Here is a 22,829-nt window from a genome sequence, read left to right as displayed (position 1 = left end):
TCTCTCTTTTTCTCTCTTTTTCTCTCTTTTTCTTTTTCTCTATTTCTTATCTCTTTCTCTCTTTTTCTTTCTTTTTTTCCTTCTCTCTTTTTCTTCTCTCTCTTTCCTGTCGTTGTCCTCCCTTATTCCAAACTCTTTTGAGTTTTTATGACTGCATTGCTGCTATTATTTTGCTCTTTTTAGCTCTTCATTTGCTGTGGGTTTGCCAAGTTAATCGGAAGGATTTCCCATTATGATAAGTGAGCTTGACTCCTGAATATAAACTGGGCTGTCTTGAATTCTTTTCACAGGGCTCTTCTTGTAGATTCCACGTTCTAAAGAGCTCATGCCCGGGTCTATAGATCTAGGATTGCAAGTCAAAGTCTATAAATTCTAGGAGAAGGGTGTTAAATTGGATTTTCTATTGTCTTTGGTGCTATTCCTTTTTTTTTTTAGTTAATCAGGTCCTCTTGCAATGGGGCATCTGCAGTTTTATATGGCTTTTTACAGTTGGAAGGGACCTCAAAAGATCATCCAGTTCAGTCTTCTGCACTACGCAGGGGAATTATTTAAATCATCTATGAGAATTTCTGGCTGTTTACTTAGAGGTAAACTCAGATAGTTCCTCTGCCAGGTTTAAGCGATAGTAGGATTGTAGCTTCAGACTCTTCCTTTGGAAAACGAAAAGAAAATTCATTTTCTGTTAAGATGCAAAATGAAAGTTCATAGCTTTCTGTCAACTTAATTTTTCTAATATCTGGAACATTTTAATTTTTTTTTTTTAAAAATGACTAATCCTAGAAGAAGTGAACTTTCAGGTAAGCAGCATTCCCTGAAACCTTCTGTTTGGCATTTCATTGGGCCCAAATAAAGTATTTTTTTTTAAAAAAATGCAGAGGCACGGATGTTTTTAGCACAGTTTGCTAGGCGTGCTTGTTGCTTGTAATTGAGTGGCAAGCTGCCAAGGTAGAAGCCCGTTTGAGGCTGGCACCAAGCGCTCTTGCGGTTGTCTGCATAAACTTTTGGCTGGCAGCGGGCTCACCCTCTGCTAGATAAATAGGCTGGCATTGTGGAAAAGAGGGAGAGAGAGAGAGTGGGAAGGGGGGGGGACGACTCAGAAATGTGAATGCAGTCAAAGGGAGGAGAAATAAAATTCCACAAAGCCACTTCGTATCTCTTCTGACAATTAATGGGGCAAAAATAGAGATTACAGAGAGGTTAAAGACACACTGATTGCACCCTAATGTTAGGGAAGGCGATACGTTGGGCATGGTTTCTAAAGATCCTCTTACAAACTCATGCTTGTCACCTACCTTTCTCATCCTTACTCATTCCCCCCAAAAAAGGACAACGGTGGCTTTGTTCTTGGGATCTGATTAAGCCTGCCCAGTTTAAACGTGGTCCTTGAAAAACATTGGGTGGCCCTTGAGAGAGTGACCCATCTTTGATACTATGGTACATTGTGAATTCTTTGGCATAAGGGACCGTGCTCAGGAAGGATATGAGAACTGGGGCTGCTTCTGCCAAGTTTATCCAGTAGGAAGGTTGGAAGATTACAGTTAGATGAAACAGCTTGAGAAGGAAGCACTGATCTGTCCTTCTAAGAAACAAGTTAGGGGTTATCAAGTTCCCAATGATTGCTCACATTGTTGAATGACCAGAAAAAGGATCCAGGAACGAGCTAATTTCATTGACCGTTGGGCTTAGGAAAAAATGCTGTGTTTATTGAATACAGGTAGTCCTCGATTTATGATCATAATTGCTAAGTGGGAAATTTGTTAAAAGTGAGTTCGGCCCTATTTTTTCTGGCCACATTTGTTAAGTGAATCTCTGCAGTTAGTAGCATGGTTGTTAAGTGAATCTGGCTTCCCTGTTGACTTTGTCAGAAGGTGGCAAAAGGGGATAATGTGACCCCAGGATACTGCAATTGTCATAAATATGAGTCAGCTGCCAAGCGTCTGAATTTTGATCATGCAACTGTGAGGATGCTGTAACAGTCAGAAGGGTCATAAGTCATAGTCACTAAAAGACTTCTTGTAAGTCGAGGACTTACCTGTATTGGGTGATAGTTTTGGTAGCTGTAGGACCCATCTTGAATGCATCAATTTGGGGAACAAGTTTATTTCCATCCCTTTATATATATATATATATATATATTTTAGGTGAGTGCGTAGCATTTGTTCTGTTGATCAGTTGCAGAAAATCTTTTCATCTGTCTTGGCACAACTGAGTTTTTGCAGAATGGAGTTCCACAAACTTTTCTATTGTGTACAACCTCACTGGGACTTCTTCATGACCCTGATCTCATGGCCTGTTGTGACATTTCCGTGTTGCAGATGAACCCTCAATTTTAAGAGATCTGGCTTAGGATATATACCAATTTATCCATGGTTTCCTCTTCGCCCCCCTCGTGAAATGAGAACGCTTGCAAGCAGATTTTGGTCTTCTCTTAAAGATGGGTTAGCACCTGCCTACGTAGGATTATGGAGAGAGGTGAAAAGGTGACCCGAAGGTGGAAGATTATAAAGCTGGACAGGCCTAAATATAGCAAAGGCGGTTGCTGCTAGACTACAGTTCCCAGCATCCTTTGCCATTGGCAGGGCTTGCTGTGGATAACGAGAGTTGTAGTTCATTAAGATTGCTGATCTTGAGACAAGTTTGTGATGTGTGCCTACTGTACATTGTTGTGGCCCTGTGAACTTTCTGTTGTGACTTGGGCAGGAGCAGCATTACAGTTGATCAAGCAACTCTGCCTCAGGGATTGGAAGATCTGGATCTTCTGGTAGTTCCTTGTGTGATTTATAGTAGATCACAAAGAATTTCTGGCTTGCTATAGCAACAAGGGCTGCTATGATGAAGAGAATTTGGGGAGGAGATTTCTGTGTGTGTGAGAGAGAAAGAGAGAAGCAAGGGATACTGATTGTAATTTTGATGCTCTCAGAAGGGGTATCTTGTCCTGATTGTCTGTGGCTTGCTAAAAATAGGATTTATTGCATTAATCACAGTTGGCCGAGATTCACCCCAGAGCTGAAACCAAATGAATGCAAAGCAGGAGAGAGGTCAAGTTTTCCTTTTGTTGAGCTACTATTGGTAGGCGGTCTTGATGAATCTTCTGGGTAAAAAAAACGAGATTCCTTAAGATTCCACCTACGTTGAGCTGATGGCCATCTAAGATCAGATGGTATTTCCTGCAACTAATTTATTTGGTAATGGTTAATCCAAGCTTTGGATTACTTCGATGAGCTCTGTAGGGGAAGGAGAATTCCTTGGGAACCCCAAGAGGTGTTCATCTCATCCTGCGCTTATTTCTTCTCAATCCAGTTCTGCTGGGGTGATTTCTGTTGGTTGCTAAAGAACTAATCCCAAACATTTCTGCTTGGAATATGAAATACAAATGTATGAAAATATACCAAAAAAGGGAGGGGGGCATAACCTTCTCACATCTTTGATAGCTTTATCATTCAAGTGGGGCTTGTCCAGTTTTACCTCAACCTAGAGAAGGCAGGGTTCGCCTGACAAAATGGATTTGAACCTGCTTTCCTAGACGCACATTTTAGCTGTTATGTTGGTTTTACAGATGAGGAGGAGGAGGAGGAAAAGGATGTTCTCCATTTAGTTGTGTCTGACAGTGGGCCAAGGTCCCTCCACACCGTCTGATCTTGCGCTATTTCTTTTTGAGGTTTTTTTTAATGTTCTGGCGGGTGCTGCCTTTGATAATGTCCCGCCACCTAGTACCGCTAACTCTTCCAAGCATCATTTTCTCTTTCCAGTGAATTCCCTCCCGTGATATGGCCAACATAAGTGAAATGCAATTTCATGATTTTGCCTTCTAGTCGGTGGTGAAATTCTTTTTTTTTTTTAAACTACCGGTTCTATGGGCGCAGCTTGGTGTGCGTGGCAGGGGAAGAATACTGCAAAATCTCCATTTCCATTTGCCGGTTCTCCGAACTACTCAAAATTTCCGCTACCGGTTCTCCAGAACCTGATGGATTTCACCCCTGCTTCTAGTGGCACGTCTGGGGTTATGTTCCCCATTACTTGTTTGATAGTCACCTTTTGCCGTCCAAGGCTTACATGTAAAAGTGGTTAAACTTTGGAGGTTTTTAAGGAAAACCCTCTTTTTTTAATTTTCCTTTTTAGCAACAGCTGCCTTTGTACGGACATTCGAAGAGGGAAAAAATGGCCTGCAGCCAGCCACAATGGAGAAAAAAATAATGGCTCTCATTTTTTTGTTTTTGGTAAAGATGCTGGGATAAAACCTACGAGCAGGTGTTTAAACCTCTCCCTCCTGCCTGCAACAAGCAGGCCCTGCTTCTTGGAGAGCAATATTTATTCAGCAATGAATGGTGTGTAAACAGTCAAAGAAACCACAAACGTTGACAATGCCGGGTTTTGTGAAAGCAAAAGTTCTGCATATCGGCTAATGGGAAGTGATTAATAGAGCCAGTCGGAAGTGTAAAAAAAGCAAAGGAGGACTCCTTCTCTTCCTAGAAACCCATTTGGCAGGGGAGCCCTGAATAGGAGACCAAAATAATTCATAAGTCTGTCACTGCAGGTGGTTATTATAACCTCTGACTCTCATCAAACTTCCTGTTTAATCAAGGCCATTGTGAAGGGAGAGCAAGTAAGGAAATTGTATGTCTTTTATTCTCTTGCAAATTTTGCGAGGGGGTCTCTCTTTTTTTCTCTCCCTCCCCCTGGGTGCTTGAAAACCCAAAGTGTATTGCTAAAGAAATGGTTTGAATTCAGAGGAAGAGTTTTCTTTTCTCTCCTGCATAAGGAAGAGGATTCCGGTTGGTGTAGTAGTAAGCCTGTTTTGAAAGATTCAAAGTTCATTTCCGGAGCTGTTTTTCTCTTTTTTTTATATAGAGCACTATTAACCATATGGAGGAAAAGCCCCGTCCCAGGCTCTATGGATGAGAAGGCCTTGTAGCAGTTAGCTCACACATTTTTTTTTAAACTATGCCAGACACCAGTTCTATCTAAATGGTGTGGATTTAATTAGCCATTGATGCAAACGTTGCATTTTGGTGTGCAAATGCAAAAGGTGAATTGTGCGTTAAGATATGGAGAAAAAAGTTAAGATTTCTAGATGGGTTTTTTCCCCAGAAATGTCAAGATGTGGCTGCAATCAATGGTTTTCTTCTTTTTTTTAAAGATTACCTTTTGAAGACACCGGTTTCCAAAGCTTCAGGAATGGACATATAGTAAATCTGAAAAGTTGTTGACGTGTTATATATTTTTGAGTCAGGATATTTGAACCTCCATTGCAGCTACGCTTTTGAGCTTAGCAGTTCCAAACTTCCAACACACTCTCAATTTCAGGGATTTTAAGATGGGTGGATTTCATGGCTGGCTAGGGAATTCTGGGAGTTGAAGTCCATGCATTTTAAAGTTGCTGAAGTTGAGAAACAGTGTTTTAAAGTAAATGCATATCTATCTATCTATTATCTATCTATCATCTATCTATCTATCTATCTATCTATCTATCTATCTATCTATCTATCTATCTATCTATCTATCTATCTAATTTTCTGGAAGAATTATCTTGTCCTTTTTCCCTTCTTCCCTATATCTCCCTTCTAAAGAAGTATTTATTTGGCCGAAGGGTTTATTAGGTACCATGTTGCAGAGTTAATTCTTTTCAGTTTGTTCTTGGCATCCTGGTGCAAGATACCCTTACTGTCAGAAATGTTTTTAGATGAAGTGTTGAGTGAAGCATTAGTCACCCTAAATGCCTTATTCAGGACGACGTCTTGTGGACTCTTAAGAAAGCCATAACACTTAATTTAAGGAGGTTAATATTAGCAACTGTGGCGTCTAAACAGGATCATTTTCAGATACCAATAAGGGACTGCCCAGTGATTAAATCAGGATTTTTTTGGTGAAATAGAGCTCATCTGTCTGTGTATTAACAGAGTGCAGTGCATAGGAATGACTTAATGAATAGCATTGAGCTCAAAATCTATTTTGCTAAGCGAGACATTAGTTAAGTGAGAGTTGCTCCATTTTACAACTTAGATCTCGTGACCCAGAGAGTATGCTGCATACTTGCAAACTTCTTAAGTATGAAAAGTAGTCATAAGTAACTTTTTTCAGTGCCATTGTAATTTTAAACGGTCACTAAATGAATTGTTGGAAATTGAGGAGCACCCGTATCTTTCTCTTGGTTGGAGGTCACTTTTGTGCTGGAAGCAAGGAAAGTATTAAAATAAGAAATGCACGATTAGATTTAATTCTGCTTGCTGTAAGCCAATAATGAACCCATTGAATTAAGTCAAAATATTGCTGGACATTGTTTTGGCGATTTTTCTTTGCCAAAATAGGCCTTCATCTCGTTGATGTTAGTTGTTGTTTTGCAGTCACTGCAAAATCCTGTTCTTGCAACTGGAGGACACTATATAAAGCCAATAACCAACTCTTGTGAGATAAATAAAAATGGGGTACTTCTCCCAGATCAGGGGCTTCTAAACCCTTTTAACGAGGTTGTAAAATCTCAGGTTAATTGAATACAATATTCAAATATGTGCAATTAATATAGAGGTGTTTTTTTTTTAAAAAAAGACAAGATAAGTAGTAAAGCAGGATGGTAAATTATTCTAACTATGCACAGATGACCAAAGAAATAGCAGTGTGGTCTTCTTGAAAGGGGCAGAGAGACAAAATTGGTGCATGTATTACCACATTATTGTGCATTTCCATTTTCCCCAGGATGGGGTGAAATCTTGTCATGCTGTTATCTAATTTTTTTCACTTTCACTGTTTTCACCTTGATGGTTTGGGGTGTTTTTATTGGTTTCGCTTTGATGCGAAAGCTGATTGTTAAAAGCTGAACTAGCACTGTGTGTTACTCACGTGTAAGGCTGCTGTATTTAGCTGCTGCTAAATTCTGGTCAAAAAACCAGGGCAAAGCAGAGAAACAACACTCTTTACTTGTTTCCTTGCTCTCCAGTGATCTACAGATCTTGCAGCCCAGATCTAATAGATCTACTTAGGCGAAAGTCCTCTTTGTATCATTAGGATCTGTCCTAGCCGATTTAACCATGCGAGTTTATCAGTTGATGTTCTTCAAGGTGTTCAGAATAGTACTCTTAATTGATTTCATGTAAAGTTGCACATGTAAAACCAGCCTTTGTAAGTGGGACTTTTATACTTTGATTACTGATTTGCTCTTTCTATGCAAATCGGGAATCTTAGACCCAAAGCAAATCCTCGTTTTGGGCGGAAGTGATAGGTAGTTCTTGGCTTACAACCATTCTTTTAATAACCATTTAAAGTTACAAGGGCACATGACAGGTCATTTGCACTTAACTATTCCAGCAATCCCAGGTTGCATGGTCAAAATTGGGTGCTAGGCAACCCAAGTGACAAAAGATGACCCTGGGATACTTGTAACCGTCATAAATATGAGTCAGTTGCCAAGCGTCTGAATTTTGATGCAGCAACGGTAGTGTGAAAAAGGGTCATAAGTTGGTGTTTTTGGGGTGAAGTTCTAACTTTGAAACAGTCACAAACTGTTGCAAGTCGAGGACTATTTGTGAATAGTTAAGTAAGCAGTTATATATTGGTTCTGAGAGTTTGAATGCTCTGTGCCATTTTGGGTCTCCCAATTTCTTTCACTTCGTTGAAGAAAAGGTCTTGGCATGCCTAGAGGAGAGAGGAAGACTGCGGATGACCTTCCCCAGTATTTTAAATGTGTTTAAAAATACCTCTGTGTGTGTGTGTGTGTGTGTGTGTGTGAGAGAGAGAGAGAGAGAGAGAGAGAGACAGAGAGAGACAGAGAGACAGAGACAGAGAGAGGGGGTTACAAGTGATGAAATAGCTGAAGAGTGCAAAGTTAAAGGCAGCCAGTTTAGGGAGAGGAGAATGGCCAAAATGCAGGATGGAGCATCATCATATAAGCTACACCCCTTTTGTACATGTGACATCACACAACACCCAAAGAGGAGGAGCCTAAATTCCAATACTCCATCCAGCATGTTTTCTATTCCTCCCTCCCTCCCTCTCCCTCCCTCCCTCCCTCCCTCCCTCCCTCTCTCTCTCTCTCTCTTACACACACACACACCTTTGTAGTTGCTCTCTTCTTGGCACACATTGCTGCTTAAGCCAGTGTTTCTCAACCTTGGCAATTTGAAGATGTCTGGACTTCAACTCCCAGAATTCCCCAGCCAGCGAATGCTGGCTGGGGAATTCTGGGAGTTGAAGTCCAGACATCTTCAAATTGCCAAGGTTGAGAAACACTGCCTTAAGGAATTCTTAGCGGAAGATTTTTGACTTTCATTCTCATTAATTTACCCCTTGTTATGAAGATGGTATTACCTAAACTGCCTCAATGAGGCCTACATCCTTGGTTAAGGGAAGTCTCCAACCCAAGCGTTTGTCTGATGGCTACTTTCCCCCTTTTGTTAAAGTTTTAATTATAAAATAGCCGTTTCCTTAGACCACTGAAATGCCACACATTGAGAAAGTCTACAGTATTCCACAAGTAACTCAATTTCCTGTATGTTCCATTGTTTTCGGTTTGATTAAGTGCATCCTGTTCAACTGTATATTCCTGTTCAGGGTTATACTTAACTCTGATAAGGGGGAGATTATGGAATGTCACGGGCATTAAAATAAAAAAAGTGGGTTCTTTCCATAACTGAAAGAAGGAATGCAATTATCGGAAAAATAATTTTTGGTTGTTTAAAAATAGGTCGTTCTAAAGTACGTATCTCTCTTCCGACGGGTCATTCAAATTTACGTAGCCGTATTGACTAAGTGCCAGTGGTTTTTGGCTGGGCACAGCGATAGATAAATCAACTTTTAATTTATATATTTTTCCTGGCTTCGGTTTTAAAAGATTACGCTTTCCAATGATACGATGGGGAAGCATATTTGAAATAGGATAGAGAGAATAAGTTGATCATACTTTAACATATAAGGAGAGGGGGCAATTCTCAGCGAAACCCAGGCAGTCTTCAACGTATAACCACAATTGAGCCCCAAATTTCTGTTGTTAAAATGAGTTTTGCCCTATTTTACGGCCTCTCTCGCCACAGTTGTTAAGTGAATCACAACAGTTGTTAAGTTGGGACACACGGTTGTTAAGTAAATCTGGCTTCCCCACTGACTTTGCTTGTCAAAAGGTCGTAAAAAGGGATCACTTGACCCCAGAAACTGTCATATATACAATTGCCAAGTGGTTGAATTCTGATCAAGTGACCACAGCGCGGTTGCAACAGTCGTGTGAAATAACGGTCATAAGTCTCTTTTATTCACCATTGTAAGTTTGAATGGACACTAAACGAATGGTCGTATGTCAGGGACTACCTGTAATGAGAAAAGATAATGATTATTTTTTTTAGGAGTGAAACATCTTTGGCAATACGCTCTCCATTATGGGTTAGCTGAGTTTTTCAATTGACAAGGCCATTGGGTAGCCACAGAAATTCCTCTTGGGAAAATCTATGAATGCGCAGAAATGGATAGACTTGTCTGTGGAATCGAAGGAGAGGGAAGAAATTGAGTACTATCAAATTTGGAATTCCTGGCTTGAGAGTAAACGTAAAACTTAGGGTATAAAAAGGTTCAAGTATAATATATAGAATGTAAAAGATGTAAGAAATACACGATATTGATTTGATGTTATTATAATTTAAATAAGGACATAACAGTATAGTGAAATTGATATGGGATTTTTGTAAATAGGGTTGTTGCAAAAGGTAATTGGTACCTTTCCATAACGATATGGAAAAGCTGTGATAAGTGTGGGTTTGTGTTTTGTCTTTTAAATGTTGGAAAATTCAATAAACGCTTTTTTTAAAAAGAAAATTCCTTCTGGGTTTCTCAGCTTCGGTTCAGCAAACGGGATATTCAGTCGCCAGGTTTGACCGAGAAATCAAAACCAGTTGAACGGAAGAAAGGGGTTGTGCATTGGGAGGGAGGATGACTAGTAGCTAGTCTATAATCTTCCTCTCTTTGACTAATGATGGAGCACACGTGGTGGTGAGGACCGAGGAGGGTGGATGTTGCATGGAGCATAGTTCTGTGCAGAAAATTAGTAATCGCTTCCTAGTAAACTCTCTGGAATGTGCTTCATTTAGCTAGAGACCTCCTTGCGTTGGGCAGTGTTGTGTCATACTTATTTCTCCATTCGCTTTTGTCTTTGCAGCGAGTTGTCCAGAGTCTGTGCCTTCTTCCACCGAAACGAGGGGAACTAATTTTCTGGCCCCTGAGGGGCTCGCAGGTAAGACTCTCTTCTGCTCCCCTTCTCTTGTTGTATGTTTTTCTTGTAACAAGGGAGGTTGGAACTCTGGAGCAATGTCCTAACCTTGCCAACTTTAAGATAGGTGGACTTCAACTCCCAGAATTCCCCAGCCAGCCATACTGGCTGGGGAATTCTGGGAGTTGAAAGTCAACTATCTTAAAGTTGGCAAGATGGGGAAACGCTACTCTACGGCAGTGTTTCTTCACTATGTCGGCTTTAGGGTGGGTGGACTTCAACCTCCCAGATGGCTGGGGAGTTCTGGGAGCTGTAGTCCATGCATCTTAAAAGTAGACAAGGTTGAGAAACATTCCTCTTCATGGCTCTTTGCCATCTAGTTGTGGATCTGTGTTGTAAGCAGCATCCTCATGTAACCTCTGTTGCCTGGTAGACCAGACCTAAATGCTTTTCCAGGAATGAAAATCTTAGCAGGAGTTTTCCCTCGGGGCGGTGGTTAGAAAATTTGGAAGTGGCTGTACCATCTGTGGACATCAGGGGTTGGACAGCTGTTGTATGTTCACCAGTGTTGGGAATGAAGAGAAAGTCAAGCTAACGAAGTGTGCGGAGCACGCTGATGGATCTCATCAAGGAGCAGATGTGGAATGGATTTTTGTTGTGCAGAATTTCCCCTGTTTTTCAGACATAAATCAGTCTGCGTTTTGCTGGTGATTTGAAATCCTCTGTTGCATTTTCATGAAAGGTTGCAAATAGGCCACGGTTATTTTGCCTTTCTGCTGGAAGTCTCATTCCCCCACAGGCCCGTAGCTGAAAATCTTCCAGTTTATAAGAATGTGTATGATAATCTAGCCTCAAGAGAATAAGTTACCTTGGATGTTCCAGATTTTGATGATTTCGGAGCATTTTTAAATGTGTTGCACTTTAGTCATATACAGGTCAGGAAAATGGGTGAGGTTTTGCTTTTGTTGTCGTTGTTGTTGCTGTAGAGTGGTCTTGTCTTCTTTCAATTTTGTTTCATTGAACAATTATACTTCCCAGCATCCTTAGCAAAAAATAGCCCCATTCATGGGAATGCTGGGAACTGTAGTTCAGCAACATCTGGCTGGCCTCAGGTTGCACGGCTGTAAGACCAAGTTTTACCAGCTGTTGGAATTAAGTTGGTCACAGATCGCATTTCTGGTCTTACAAGCTTCTATCTTGTCCTCCCTTGTTTGAGAGCTGTATCTGAGCCTAGAGTAGACAAAAGATACTGGCAGGCTGGCAATGCCACAGTTTGCTGAAGGCAACGTCTGTCTATGTGATTTATGCACAGGGAGCTAAATTATATACTGTCCACTGTTAAAGGGTGTGCCAGAGCAGGCTCCTGCTTTTTTGCAAGTTTGCAAGTTGAGGCTGGCTTCTGGTGATTAAGGTTTTGGGTGTAAGGCGTTTGGTGGCTTGCAATTTAATCTGGGAATGGCTGATCTCTGGAGGAGGAGGAGGAGGAGAAGGAGAATGTGCAAAAAGAACATCTTAAAATTATTATCCTCCCCCCCCCCTCCTCCGAACACCATACTGGCTGTGGGGGGATTCTGGGAGGTGAAGTCCACATACCTAAGGTTGAGAAACTTGAACCCTTGAATCACCAGCCCTCCATCTCTCCGAAGGCATCATTGTAGTTCTCCCATTTCTCTCTTGGTGTGATGCAGCTTGCAAACCCTTTAATAGCTTTTCTGCATAATGCCCCAAAAAATACTCGTTTGGACTTGCGCCTCTATTGAAAGTTAAGTTTTCTTTGGCCGAGGAATCCGCGTTGGATTTGTAAAAGAGCCATCCTCCCATTCATTAGTTTACAACTGGAATGTGGGAAGACTATCCTTTCCCACCCACCCACCCACCTTCCTGCCCCCCACCCCAGTAAGTGTGCGCAACATTTGTGTGTCTGTTTTGTATGTGTGGGCTTTTCAGTCTTAAGAATTGCTTTCAGCGTGGCTTGTGTTTATGTGAATCTTGTTTGCTCCCCCCCCCCAGTGTAATATATATCCTCCGTGTGTTATTTGAGAGGACAGGATTCTGTGTGTTCAAAGGCAGCTAATAAGAATTAATCAGAAGGAAAAGGGGGGGAGAGAAGTAAGGCTTTCCCCCTCCCTGCTTTTAAAAACATATATTCCCTTTCAACTTTCTTGAAACAGTGTAGAAGAAAGTTTTAAGTGGGGAGGGGACTCTACCCCCCCAAAAAAAACTAAGAATCGGGCTCTACAATAAGAATGCTTAACTAGTTGAAAAAGAAAGGAGGGGGAAATGAAATATGCCACAGGGTGGGGTTTAGTTTCGCAGGATACCACATGAAATAAGCAAACGAAGACTAGCTTTTAAAAGGAGCCCCTTTTTAAAAGGTTTGTGAATTGATAACATCTCGGATTGTCTGGTCTGCTGCTGAAAAAGGAAGGGTGGGGATTTGGGTGGGGGGGGAGGGTGGGCAGCAGGAAATCACATTGCTGGCTTGGTAGCAGAATGCTTTCTTAAGAGAGAAGTCTTAGATAACTTTCCAGGAGGGGGAGAAAAAAAATAATAATAAAGATGTTTTCTCTGAAAGTTTTTCATCCTGGCAATTGTTTGATCTCTTCCCTCTCTGATTCTGCACGGTCTCTGTCCATTGGGTGCTCTGGCCTTGTAGAGAAACTAGAATGAACCCAACCTAATACGGTTCATGATAATTTTGCAATTATGTTTAATGAAGAGAAAGGATTGTTTTTAACGGACAAAGGAAATTCTGATAAATCTGAAGTTTCCCTAGCTAGAAAAAACAAGTAAAAGAACAGAATAAAATAAAATAGAATAGAATTCTTTATTAGCCAAGTGTGATTGGACACAAGGAATTTGTCTTTGGCGCAGATGCTCTCAGTGTACATTAAAATACAAGATACATTTTTCAAGAATCATAAGGTACAACACTTAATGATAGTCATAGGGTACAAATAAGCAATCAGGAAACAATATCAATATAAATCATAAGGATACAAGCAACCGAGTTATAGTCCCACAGTCATAGGTGGGAGGAGATGGATGATAGGAACTAATAGTAGACTAATAGTAGTAGCATTGCAGCCTTGGTGAATAGTTTGACAGTGGTGAGGGAATTATTTGTTTAGCACAGTGATGGTGTTTGGGAAAAACTATTCTTGTGTCTAGCTGTCTTGGTGTGCAGTGATCTGTAGCATCGTTTTGAGGGTAGGAGTTGAAACAATTTATGTCCAGGATGCCAGGGGGGTCTGTAAATATTTTCACTGCCCTCTTTTTGACTTGTGCAGTGTACAGGTCCTCAATGGAAGACAGGTTTAAAACAGACAACTTGAGTTTTCTGTTTTAAAATGTGGAACTGTTGATCTGCACTGGCCAAGATTTTGCATAGGAGTTCTTTAAAGGGCTAAATGTTCATTGACTCTTGACTTACTTTCTTTTTTCTTTTTTGTCTTTGCACCCTTGAGATAGCTTGCTGGAAAGTGTATTTGAACAGGATTTTTTAAAATGAGCAGTTATCAGAGATCTGGGCTACTTTTATCGGCAATGAAAAGTTGTAATAACTTGCTAAAGTTTAAACAGGGGATGGGTTACAGGAAAGTAAACATTCCTCTCCCCTTCCCCCCCCCCTTCCCCTGCTTCACGCCCCCCCCCCTTTCATATGTTTTTGAAGTGGGTAGAAAACTGCCTTTTCTGAATTGGCCGCGTTTGGAATTGTAACCAGATCTTTTGACAAAGGTTCCTTGGTTTCCTTTGCTACAGATGCCAACCTGGGAAATGAAAAGGCATCTTGTTTCGGCTCTAGATCAGATGCTGTCTCTTCCCCAACAATCCCTTAAATCAGGGGTCTCCCAACTGTGGCAGTTTTAAGCCTGGCGGACTTCAACACCCAGAATTCCCCAGGCAGCAAAGATGGATGGATGGACGATAGATAGAGAGATAAAGAGATAGACAGATGATAGATAGATAGACAGACAGACAGACAGACAGACAGATGATAGATAGATAGACAAACAGATGATAGATAAACAGACAATAGACAGACACTATAGACAGACAGATAGATAGATAGATAGATAGATAGATAGGCAGACAGACAGACAGATGATAGACAGACAGACAGATAGACGTAATAGATAGATAGACAGACAGACAGACAGACAGATGATAGATAGATAGATAGACAAACAGACAGATAGACAGACACTATAGACAGACAGACAGAGAGATAGATAGATAGGCAGATAGATAGGCAGATAGACAGACAGACAGATGATAGACAGACAGACAGATAGATGCGATACTTAGATAGATAGATAGATAGATAGATAGATAGATAGATAGATAGATAGATAGATAGATAGATAGATAGATAGATAGATAGATAGATAGGCAGACGACAGACAGACCAGACCAGACCACCAGATAACTTTTACTGCCATTTTTTACTGTGGGCACACTCGCAAACATTAAAAATGAAATTCTGTTGCCTTCTCTCAAAAGTGTACACATAACACACATATACACATGCTGTATGTGTATATATATATATATATATATATATATATATATATATATATATATATATATATATATATATATACATACATACATACATACATACATACATACATACATACATACATATATATTGTGTGTATGTGTATAGACACTCACATACACCCACAGCCTTACACCCATACATATAAACACAAACACACACGCACACACCGCTGTCCATCTTGAATGCGTATTGGAAAGAGGAAGCTTGAGAGTAGGAAGAAAGGGGGCTCCGTCTGATGGGGCGGAGTGGAGTGGCTGGGAAGACCGGGGTCCAGAGAGTGTGTGTGGATGATCTGCTTTGGAAGGACGAGGAGAAGAGCCTGGCTGCTTTTGAAAATAGCCAACCTGACCTTGTCCTTCACTTCTTCCCTTCGCTGCTGTTCTCCATCCTGGCTTGGTTGAAAAAGCTGTGGACTTCCGGCTAATGAATGGAGCTCCATTCAGGATGGGAAGACTGGATAACTGGAGGGTTATTTTTTGGGGGGGGGAGGGCCCCGGGGCTCTGGGGAAATGAAAAGGTGTCAGAATATAGGCAGGTAGTCCTCAACTTACAATCACAATTGAGCCCAAAAACTTTGTTGCTAAGTGAGACCCTTGTTAAATCACTTTTGCTCCATTTTACGACCTTTCTCTCCGCCGTTGTTAAGTGAATCACTGCCCTTATTAAACTACTAACACGGTTGTTAAATGAATCTGGTTTCCCCATTAACTTTGCGGGCCAGAAGGTCACCCAAAGGGTAATCTCATGACCCCGGGATGCTAGTTGTCATCCATGTGAGTCCGTCTGAATTTCGAACATGTGACCCGCGGGGGATGCTTGCTGCAATGGTCGTAAGTCTGAAACGCGCTCGTGTCACTCCCCCTCCCCCCCCAGTGCCGTTGTAACTTCGGTCACTAAACGAACTGTTGCAAGTCGGGGACTGCCTGTGCATCATATTGGGAGGAGAGGGATATTAGAATTTTAATCCTGTAGTGGTGGGGGTCTTCAGAAAGGGACCGGTTCCAGCAGCAATGACCTTTCATTCACTCCCCAATGCTCTTTCATGTCATCTGGGGCGCTTGGAAAAATAAATGGGGGAAGGAAATAGGTGGGAGGAGAAGGAACTTGGGCAGACCAGCCAAACTGAATTCCAATTTCACTCTTGTTTTCTTAATGGAGCATCTTCCAAAAGGTTAAAACCTCAAATTGAGGAGAAGGGGCGCGGGGGGGGGGGGGGGGGAGGAAGGGAAAAAAAGAGGAGTGGAATTTGTGGCTTGGATCTGTTCTCTTCTCTCTCCCTCCCCCCCCTTACTTTGTTTCTCCCTTAATCCTCTCCTCCTGGGGTAAATCACTCTTTCCCTCCCTCATTAATTCAATGCCTGCTTTATGTCTTTGGAGCAGGAATGGATCATGTTTACTGTGCTGTCCAGAGGAGGGCTATGGGGAGAGATTCCTAGGTTCCAGTGACCTCCCACGCTTGTGGGGGGGGGGAGAAGGGTAGGGAAAGGGGGGGTTGTCTTATCCTGTTTTCATTTTTTTTTAAAAAAAAGCAGGCCACTTTCTGAATTTTAGAGCCATGACCACCTTGGTGATGGATTCCAACGCGGAGAAAGTCACAGCCACGGTCGTTAAGCCAGTGTTTCTCAACCTTGGCGACTTTAAGTCCTGTGGACTTCAACTCCCAGAATTCCCCAGCCAGCTATGCTGGCTGGGGGATTCTGGGGAGTTGAAGTCCATAGGACTTAAAAGTCGCCAAGGTTGAGAAACACAACGTTAAGCGATTCACTGCAATAATTTAGGGGAGTGTATCGGGCTTCCCCGTTGACATGGCTTGGTTGGAGGGTTGCAAAAGGTGACACTGCAAACCGCCGTAAATAGGAGTCAGCGGTCAAGTATCTGAAACTGATCACGTGACCATGAGGATGCTGCAGTGGTCGTAAAATATGGTCGTCGATCACTTTTTGCCAGTGCCCTTGTCAATTTTGAAAACGGTCACTAAATGGACGGTTTGTAAGCCGAGGACTAACTGTATTCGCCAACCACTCTCCCCAATGGCTTTCTGAAGTAGCTTTGCATCCTCTGAGTATTTGACTCGTAGACCAGTTATGCTTGTCCGCACATATTTGCTTTCCCACGAAAGCTGGGCCCTGTGCATTGTTTGAAACTAGCCTGCCTTTTCTCCTGCAAATGTAAATTCAGTATTTTATTCCCAAGCAAGCAAGGTTGGAAGAAGGTTATCTAGCCATCTGGTGCGTGCAGAGGAACGCTGGATATCTTAGCAATGCCTGAATGGGCGACAGCTATTTTATCAAGATTGTTTTCAGCCATTCCGTGTTAATACTTAAATTTCCAGTCCCGTGTTTCCCATTGTTTTTTCAATTTACACCCCAGTCTCGTTTCGAGTTATTTAGCAGCTTGGAAGAGAGGGGAGTCCAGTTGAATCTTCTCTAGTCATCAGGAAATTGAGTTGAAACTTGACATTTCCCTGGGGGTAGGAAAGACTTGTCAGAATTACTTGGGGTAGCGGGTAGATTTTCCTATAGAGAAATATTTTTACATATCGGAGTTCATCACCTGCTACTGTTCCTTGGAACTATATTAATAAGATGAGTGAGATTCTGGGGCAAGTAACCTGCGAGTATTACAACAAGCAGTGATGTCACCATGGGCAAATGTACAGTTGGAAGTGAGGATAATAAAGCTAGGACAATGTAAATGAGTTAAGCTTTCCATTGGCCCAATTGTTTTATCTTACTCCCCACTTGTTTTGTGAGATACCAAAACCTCAACGCTGGTTTCATGTAGCTTGAAAGTTGCACCTGCTCTATCCAGCATAATGCCTTGCTCTTAAAATACCCTTTGCTTGTTAAGGCAGAAAAAAAATTACAGGTAGGCCTCAACTTACGACCACAATTTAGCCTCAAAAAAATTTACGTTGCTAAGCGAGACAATTAAGTGCGTTTTTCTTGCCCACAGTTGGTAAGTGAATCACTGCTGTTGTCAAGTTAGTAACCCAGTTTTTTAAGTGAACCTGGCTTCTCCGTTGACTTTGCTTGTCAGAAGGTCGCAAAAGGGGATCACACCGTCATAAATGCGTGCCAGTTGCCCAGTGTCCGATCATGTGATCATAGTTGCTGCAGGTTCACCGACAAAAGGGCGACCGACAAAACCGTGCCCGACTAAACCGCGGTGACATAACCACAAGTTCTAAACCGCGCTGACGAATGAGCGCTGAATCGCGCTGACAACAGTGCGGCGACAGAAGCGCGCTGTAAACCTAACCCTAAACGTAACTCTAACCCTAACTCTAAATGTAACGCTAATCCTAACCCTAAACGTAACGCTAACCCTAACCCTAAACCTTACCCTAACTTAAATCGCCCTTCCGTCGACGCGCTGTTGTCGACGCGTTGATGATGTTGCGGTTTTAGCAACGCAGTCTTGTCGGCGTGCTTTTTTCGTGTGCGCTTTTATTGGGTCACGATTGCTGCAATGGTTGTAAGCGTAGAAAACCGGCAGTAAGTCACTTTTTTCAGTGTTGTAACTTTGAACGGTCATTAAGTGAATGGTTATAAATTGAGGACTACCTACCTCTATGTCTCATGACGCAATCCCTATTGCAACCTGGTGTCCCTTATTACAGATCGGCTCACGCATTGCATATCTTTAATTATTCCTCCATTCACATTTTTTTTAATAAGAAACTTCTGAAGAGCCTTTGGTTGGTTGGTTGTCTTTCATTACGAGATGGAAAGTAATTCTGGAAAAATCCTGTCTGGCTTTTGATCCTTGCTTGGGCCCATTATGAAGAGATAAACATTCATCTCCTTGCCCGTCTGTGTCTCTTCACCATAATTTCCTTTTTTTTTCTTTCTATTCTTAGCTACCACAAGGGTAGTGGAGATTGCTATGCGTCCAGCTCTTAGATTCAGCGTGAGATGATGTCACTCGTACAAATGTCAATTATATTCCAGCCTTTTCCCTTCCCTTTCATGTTAACACCAACTGATATCTTTGCAATAAACAAAGACCCACTTGTCTTAGCCTATATTTTCCCCTCCTCAAATCTCTTTATTTGGTACCAGCTGATCAACCTGGCACTGTCCGGGTGTTTATTTATCCCAACCCTCCTTCCATGAAAGTCTCCGCAATCCAAAATTCCTCCTTACCAGAGGGGGGAAGCCCCCTTGTGGGGTACTGTGACGCTGCTACCATGGCAACTCCACAGCGTTATACAGTAGAAGTCATTTTAAGGCAGTACGGTAGAAGCCATTTTAAGGCACAACAGGCTCTTAACAGAACACACACCTCAAAGGGTGTTAGGGGGTGTCTTACCTCCACAGTATTCATTTCCAGAGAGGAAGTCGTCTGTATACCAAGTTTGGTTAAAGAAAGAAAGAGAGAGAGAGAGAGAGAGAGAGAGAGAGAGAGAGAGAGAGAGGGGAAGAAAGAAAGAAAGATGATAGATAGATAGATAGATAGATAGATAGATAGATAGATAGATAGATAGATAGATTATAGATTGATAGATATAGATGATAGATAGATAGATAGATAGATAGATAGATGATAGATAGATAGATGATAGATTGATAGATATAGATGATAGATAGATAGATAGATAGATTGATAGATAGATAGACAGACAGACAGACTGATTGATTGATTGATTGATGGTTGGAAATCCACCATGCCCAAATAAGTAAGCCACTCTCTAAAGTAAGTGAGCTGGAGATGCTCTCTTCAAGAGCCGAGGTGGCGCAGTGGTTAAATGCAGCACTGCAGGTACTTCAGCTGACTGCAGTTCTGCAGTTCGGCTGTTCAAATCTCACCCGCTCAGGGTTGACTCAGCCTTCCATCCTTCCGAGGTGGGTAAAATGAGGACCCGGATTGTTGTTGGGGGCAATATGCTGACTCTGTAAACCACTTAGAGAGGGCTGAAAGCCCTATGAAGCGGTATATAAGTCTAACTGCTATTGCTATTGCTATTCTTGTTGCTTGGATTTTTGCAAAAGAAACTGTGTGCAGAAACCTGAAATGGCTTATCTAAAAATAAATAAAAAATAGGTCGGTCCACAAAAGGACAAGGTTATCAGAGACAGATGAGAGCAGCCGTGTCTTTGAAGTAAGGCGGGATGCCTACCAGGCCAGGGAGAAGAGTGCAGGAATTACCTCCATACATCTTCGGATCATGACAGCAGCGTAACCAAGTCAGCAGTATGAAGAGAGGACTGGGAATTGGGCGAGTCATTTCATGTAGATTCTTGAGTTCTGAGCTTTCATGTCACTTTGTCCCTTCTTCCTCCAGCGTTTCTGCCATAACAGACTATACTTAAAGATTGTGCGAAGTGTAGGACAGACATTGGTTCCCGTGGTTTATGGTAAAAATGTTCCACGGATTTGTCTTAATGGAGATTCTCCGTCCTCCAAGTCATGATGGTCCCAAAGGCGTTTTTTCAAGAGGCAACTGGACTTTTCTGGTTGATTCTTCAAAGCCGAAGAAGCTTCTTGGACGAGAAGCGAAATGCCTTCAAAGAAAAACCAGAAAGTCCACTTGCCTCTTGAAAAAGCACCTTTGGATGTGCCACAGATTCCATGGACAGTGTTAGAAGAACACATTGAAGACCTATAGTAAGGATATTGAACTGGTGTTCCACCAGAGTTAATCGGGAGTTGCATTTTACGGTGCATGTCGCTGGCTCCCTTGCCACGACCAAGGATCTGGCAAAGTAGCAGCAAATAGAAAGTGAACTATGGCATCCTTGATGATCTCTGAAAAACACCAAGGGCCCCACGGTTCAACCCTGAGTTGCTAATACAGGTAGCGCTTGACTTACAACAATTTGTTTAATGACCGTTCAGAGTTACAAAGGCACTGAAAAGAGTGGCTTAGGACTGTTTTTCACACTTAAAGCAACCATTGTAGCATCCCCATGGATCATGTGATCCAAATTCAGGCGCTGACTCATACATACGACGGTTGCAGTGTCCAAGGGTCACCTTTTGCGACCTTCCGACAGGCAGAAGTCAATAGGGGAAGCCAGATTCATTTAACAACGGTGTTACTAACTTAAACCGCTGCAGCCATTCACTTAACAGCTGTAGTAGGAAAAGTCGTAAACTGGGGTAAAACCCACTTAAATGACTCACTTAGCAACATGTTAAATGCTTATTTTTTTTTAATGTTGAATGTTTATTTTATTTTTTTATTTTTATGTTTATTTTTTTATTTTATTTTATTTTTATTTTTTTAATGTTGAATGTTTATTTTTAACTTATTAAATTTATTAAATTAAACTTATTAACTTATTTAATTTATTAACATAAATATGGACTCCCTATATTCCCTTTTAAAGTGAATCATATTGAGGCTTTTAACTTTTAGTCCTAGTATGGAAGAAATATTAACATACTCTTGGGGGCTTAACAAAGCAAATTGAAGAACTTGATGAACAGTTATTTAAATAAGGAATCCCCAGTTATGATGATGATGATGATGATGATGATGATGATGATGATGATTATTATTATTATTATTATTATTATTATTATTATACAATTGTATCACAGCGGCCAGTTGTTTCGCCGGATTTGGCTTTGGTTACTAGTCAGGCCCCACCCAGGGGCCTAGGACGTCGTAACGTATTTTCGTAATATGCGTGCAGATCCAAGCAGTGCGGCTTTTTGCATTTGACTGATGGTGATTTTGTCAATTTTTAACTGTTTTAAATGTAATTCCAGTGCTTTTGGAATAGCACCCAGTGTGCCAATTACCACTGGAATTACCACTGCTGGTTTGTGCCATAGTCGTTGAATTTCAATTTTTAAGTCCTGGTATCTTGCGATTTTTTCATGTTCCTTCTCGGCGACCCTGCTATCACCTGGTATTGCGATGTCTATGATTGTGACCTTATTTTTCTCAACCAGTGTGATGTCTGGTGTATTATGCGCCAGTATTTTGTCGGTTTGTATGCGAAAATCTCACAAGATCTTGACCATCTGATTTTCGGTGACTTTTTCAGGCTGATGTTCCCACCAGTTTGTTGCTGTTTTAATATTATAATTTTTGCACAAATTCCAATGGATCATTTGTGCTACTGAATTGTGCCGCAATTTATAATCAGTCTGCGCGATTTTTTTTACAGCAGCTGAGTATGTGATCAACAGTTTCATCAGCTTCTTTGCAAAGTCTGCATTTGGCATCATCAGAGGATTTTTCGATTTTGGCATTAATGGCATTTGTGCGGATAGCTTGTTCTTGCGCAGCCAGGATTAGTGACTCTGTTTCTTTCTTTAATGTACCTGTTGTTAACCATATTATTATTATTATTATTATTATTATTATTATTATTATTATTATTATTATTATTATTATTATGTGATTGTATTAATCCACTGCAGCTGTTCTTGATTTCATCTTCATTGAAATTTATGGGATGGGCCCCTGCGAGGAGTGGGGGGAAATCAGGATGGCAGAGGCAAAAGTGCAAATAAAGTCCTTCTTTTTATATGTGTCATGACACATTAAAAAGGAATACATTTTTTTTTTTTTAAAAAGTGTCCGTTGTACAGGCATAGTTCCATTTTGGCTTTTTCACCCCTGCTGGTATGAGACCCCCGTTGATAAAATATTTTTGTTTAATTGTTTATAGTACTGGCTGTGGTCCAATTAAAGTTGCTTGTAACTAAGAGTGGGATTTAAAATATCCCAGCTTGGCATGGGAGGTTGTTATATTTGGCCACGCTTCATGATTCCTAGGTAAGTGTGGAGAATTATAGCTCGAATTCCGTAGAAGCAGTGGAAGTTAGTTGCAACCAATTTAAAATTCATTGGGTATCTAAAATTCATGGCATATCTGGATAGAAGCCATTAATAATAAAGGCCAGCCTTTGGTGGGAATTTGTTGGATTTGACTTGCAGTGAGAGAAGTGGGGGGGAGTCCTACCCTTGTTAAAAACAGCCCTCGCTATCAAGAGCTATGTAAAAACTCGGTGAGTGGTTTTCGAATGCAGCTTTTCGCCTGTCCACATGTCACATTCCTAATTTTTTTCAAGCTTCTTCATAGCATTTGCTGAGCCTGCAAGCTTCTTTTTCGAAGATCC

The 22,829-nt window shown here is 41.3% G+C and overlaps 1 protein-coding gene across 2 annotated transcripts in view; it reads left to right on the top strand.

Annotated features, from left to right (window-relative positions):
• SMAD7 (SMAD family member 7) overlaps positions 1 to 22,829 on the top strand; it is a 59,739-nt gene that overhangs the window by 3,927 nt on the left and 32,983 nt on the right. The window contains exon 3 of one of the 2 annotated variants that reach the window (XM_087715312.1): positions 10,133 to 10,207. The exons of the other annotated variant lie outside the window; for it this stretch is intronic. Within the exon in view, the coding sequence (XP_087571438.1) occupies positions 10,133 to 10,207 (75 nt within the window). The remainder of the gene's footprint in view (positions 1 to 10,132; positions 10,208 to 22,829) is intronic. 2 annotated transcript variants of the gene reach the window in all.

This window comes from Thamnophis sirtalis, unplaced genomic scaffold (genome assembly GCF_051295495.1).
Source record: "Thamnophis sirtalis isolate CommonGarterSnake01/CBP01778 unplaced genomic scaffold, rThaSir2_p1.2 scaffold_5, whole genome shotgun sequence".
In the NCBI taxonomy this organism is placed as follows: Eukaryota; Metazoa; Chordata; class Lepidosauria; order Squamata; family Natricidae; genus Thamnophis; species Thamnophis sirtalis.
Note: the sequence above shows the minus strand (reverse complement) of the source record. Positions and strands in the feature narration are given on the sequence as shown.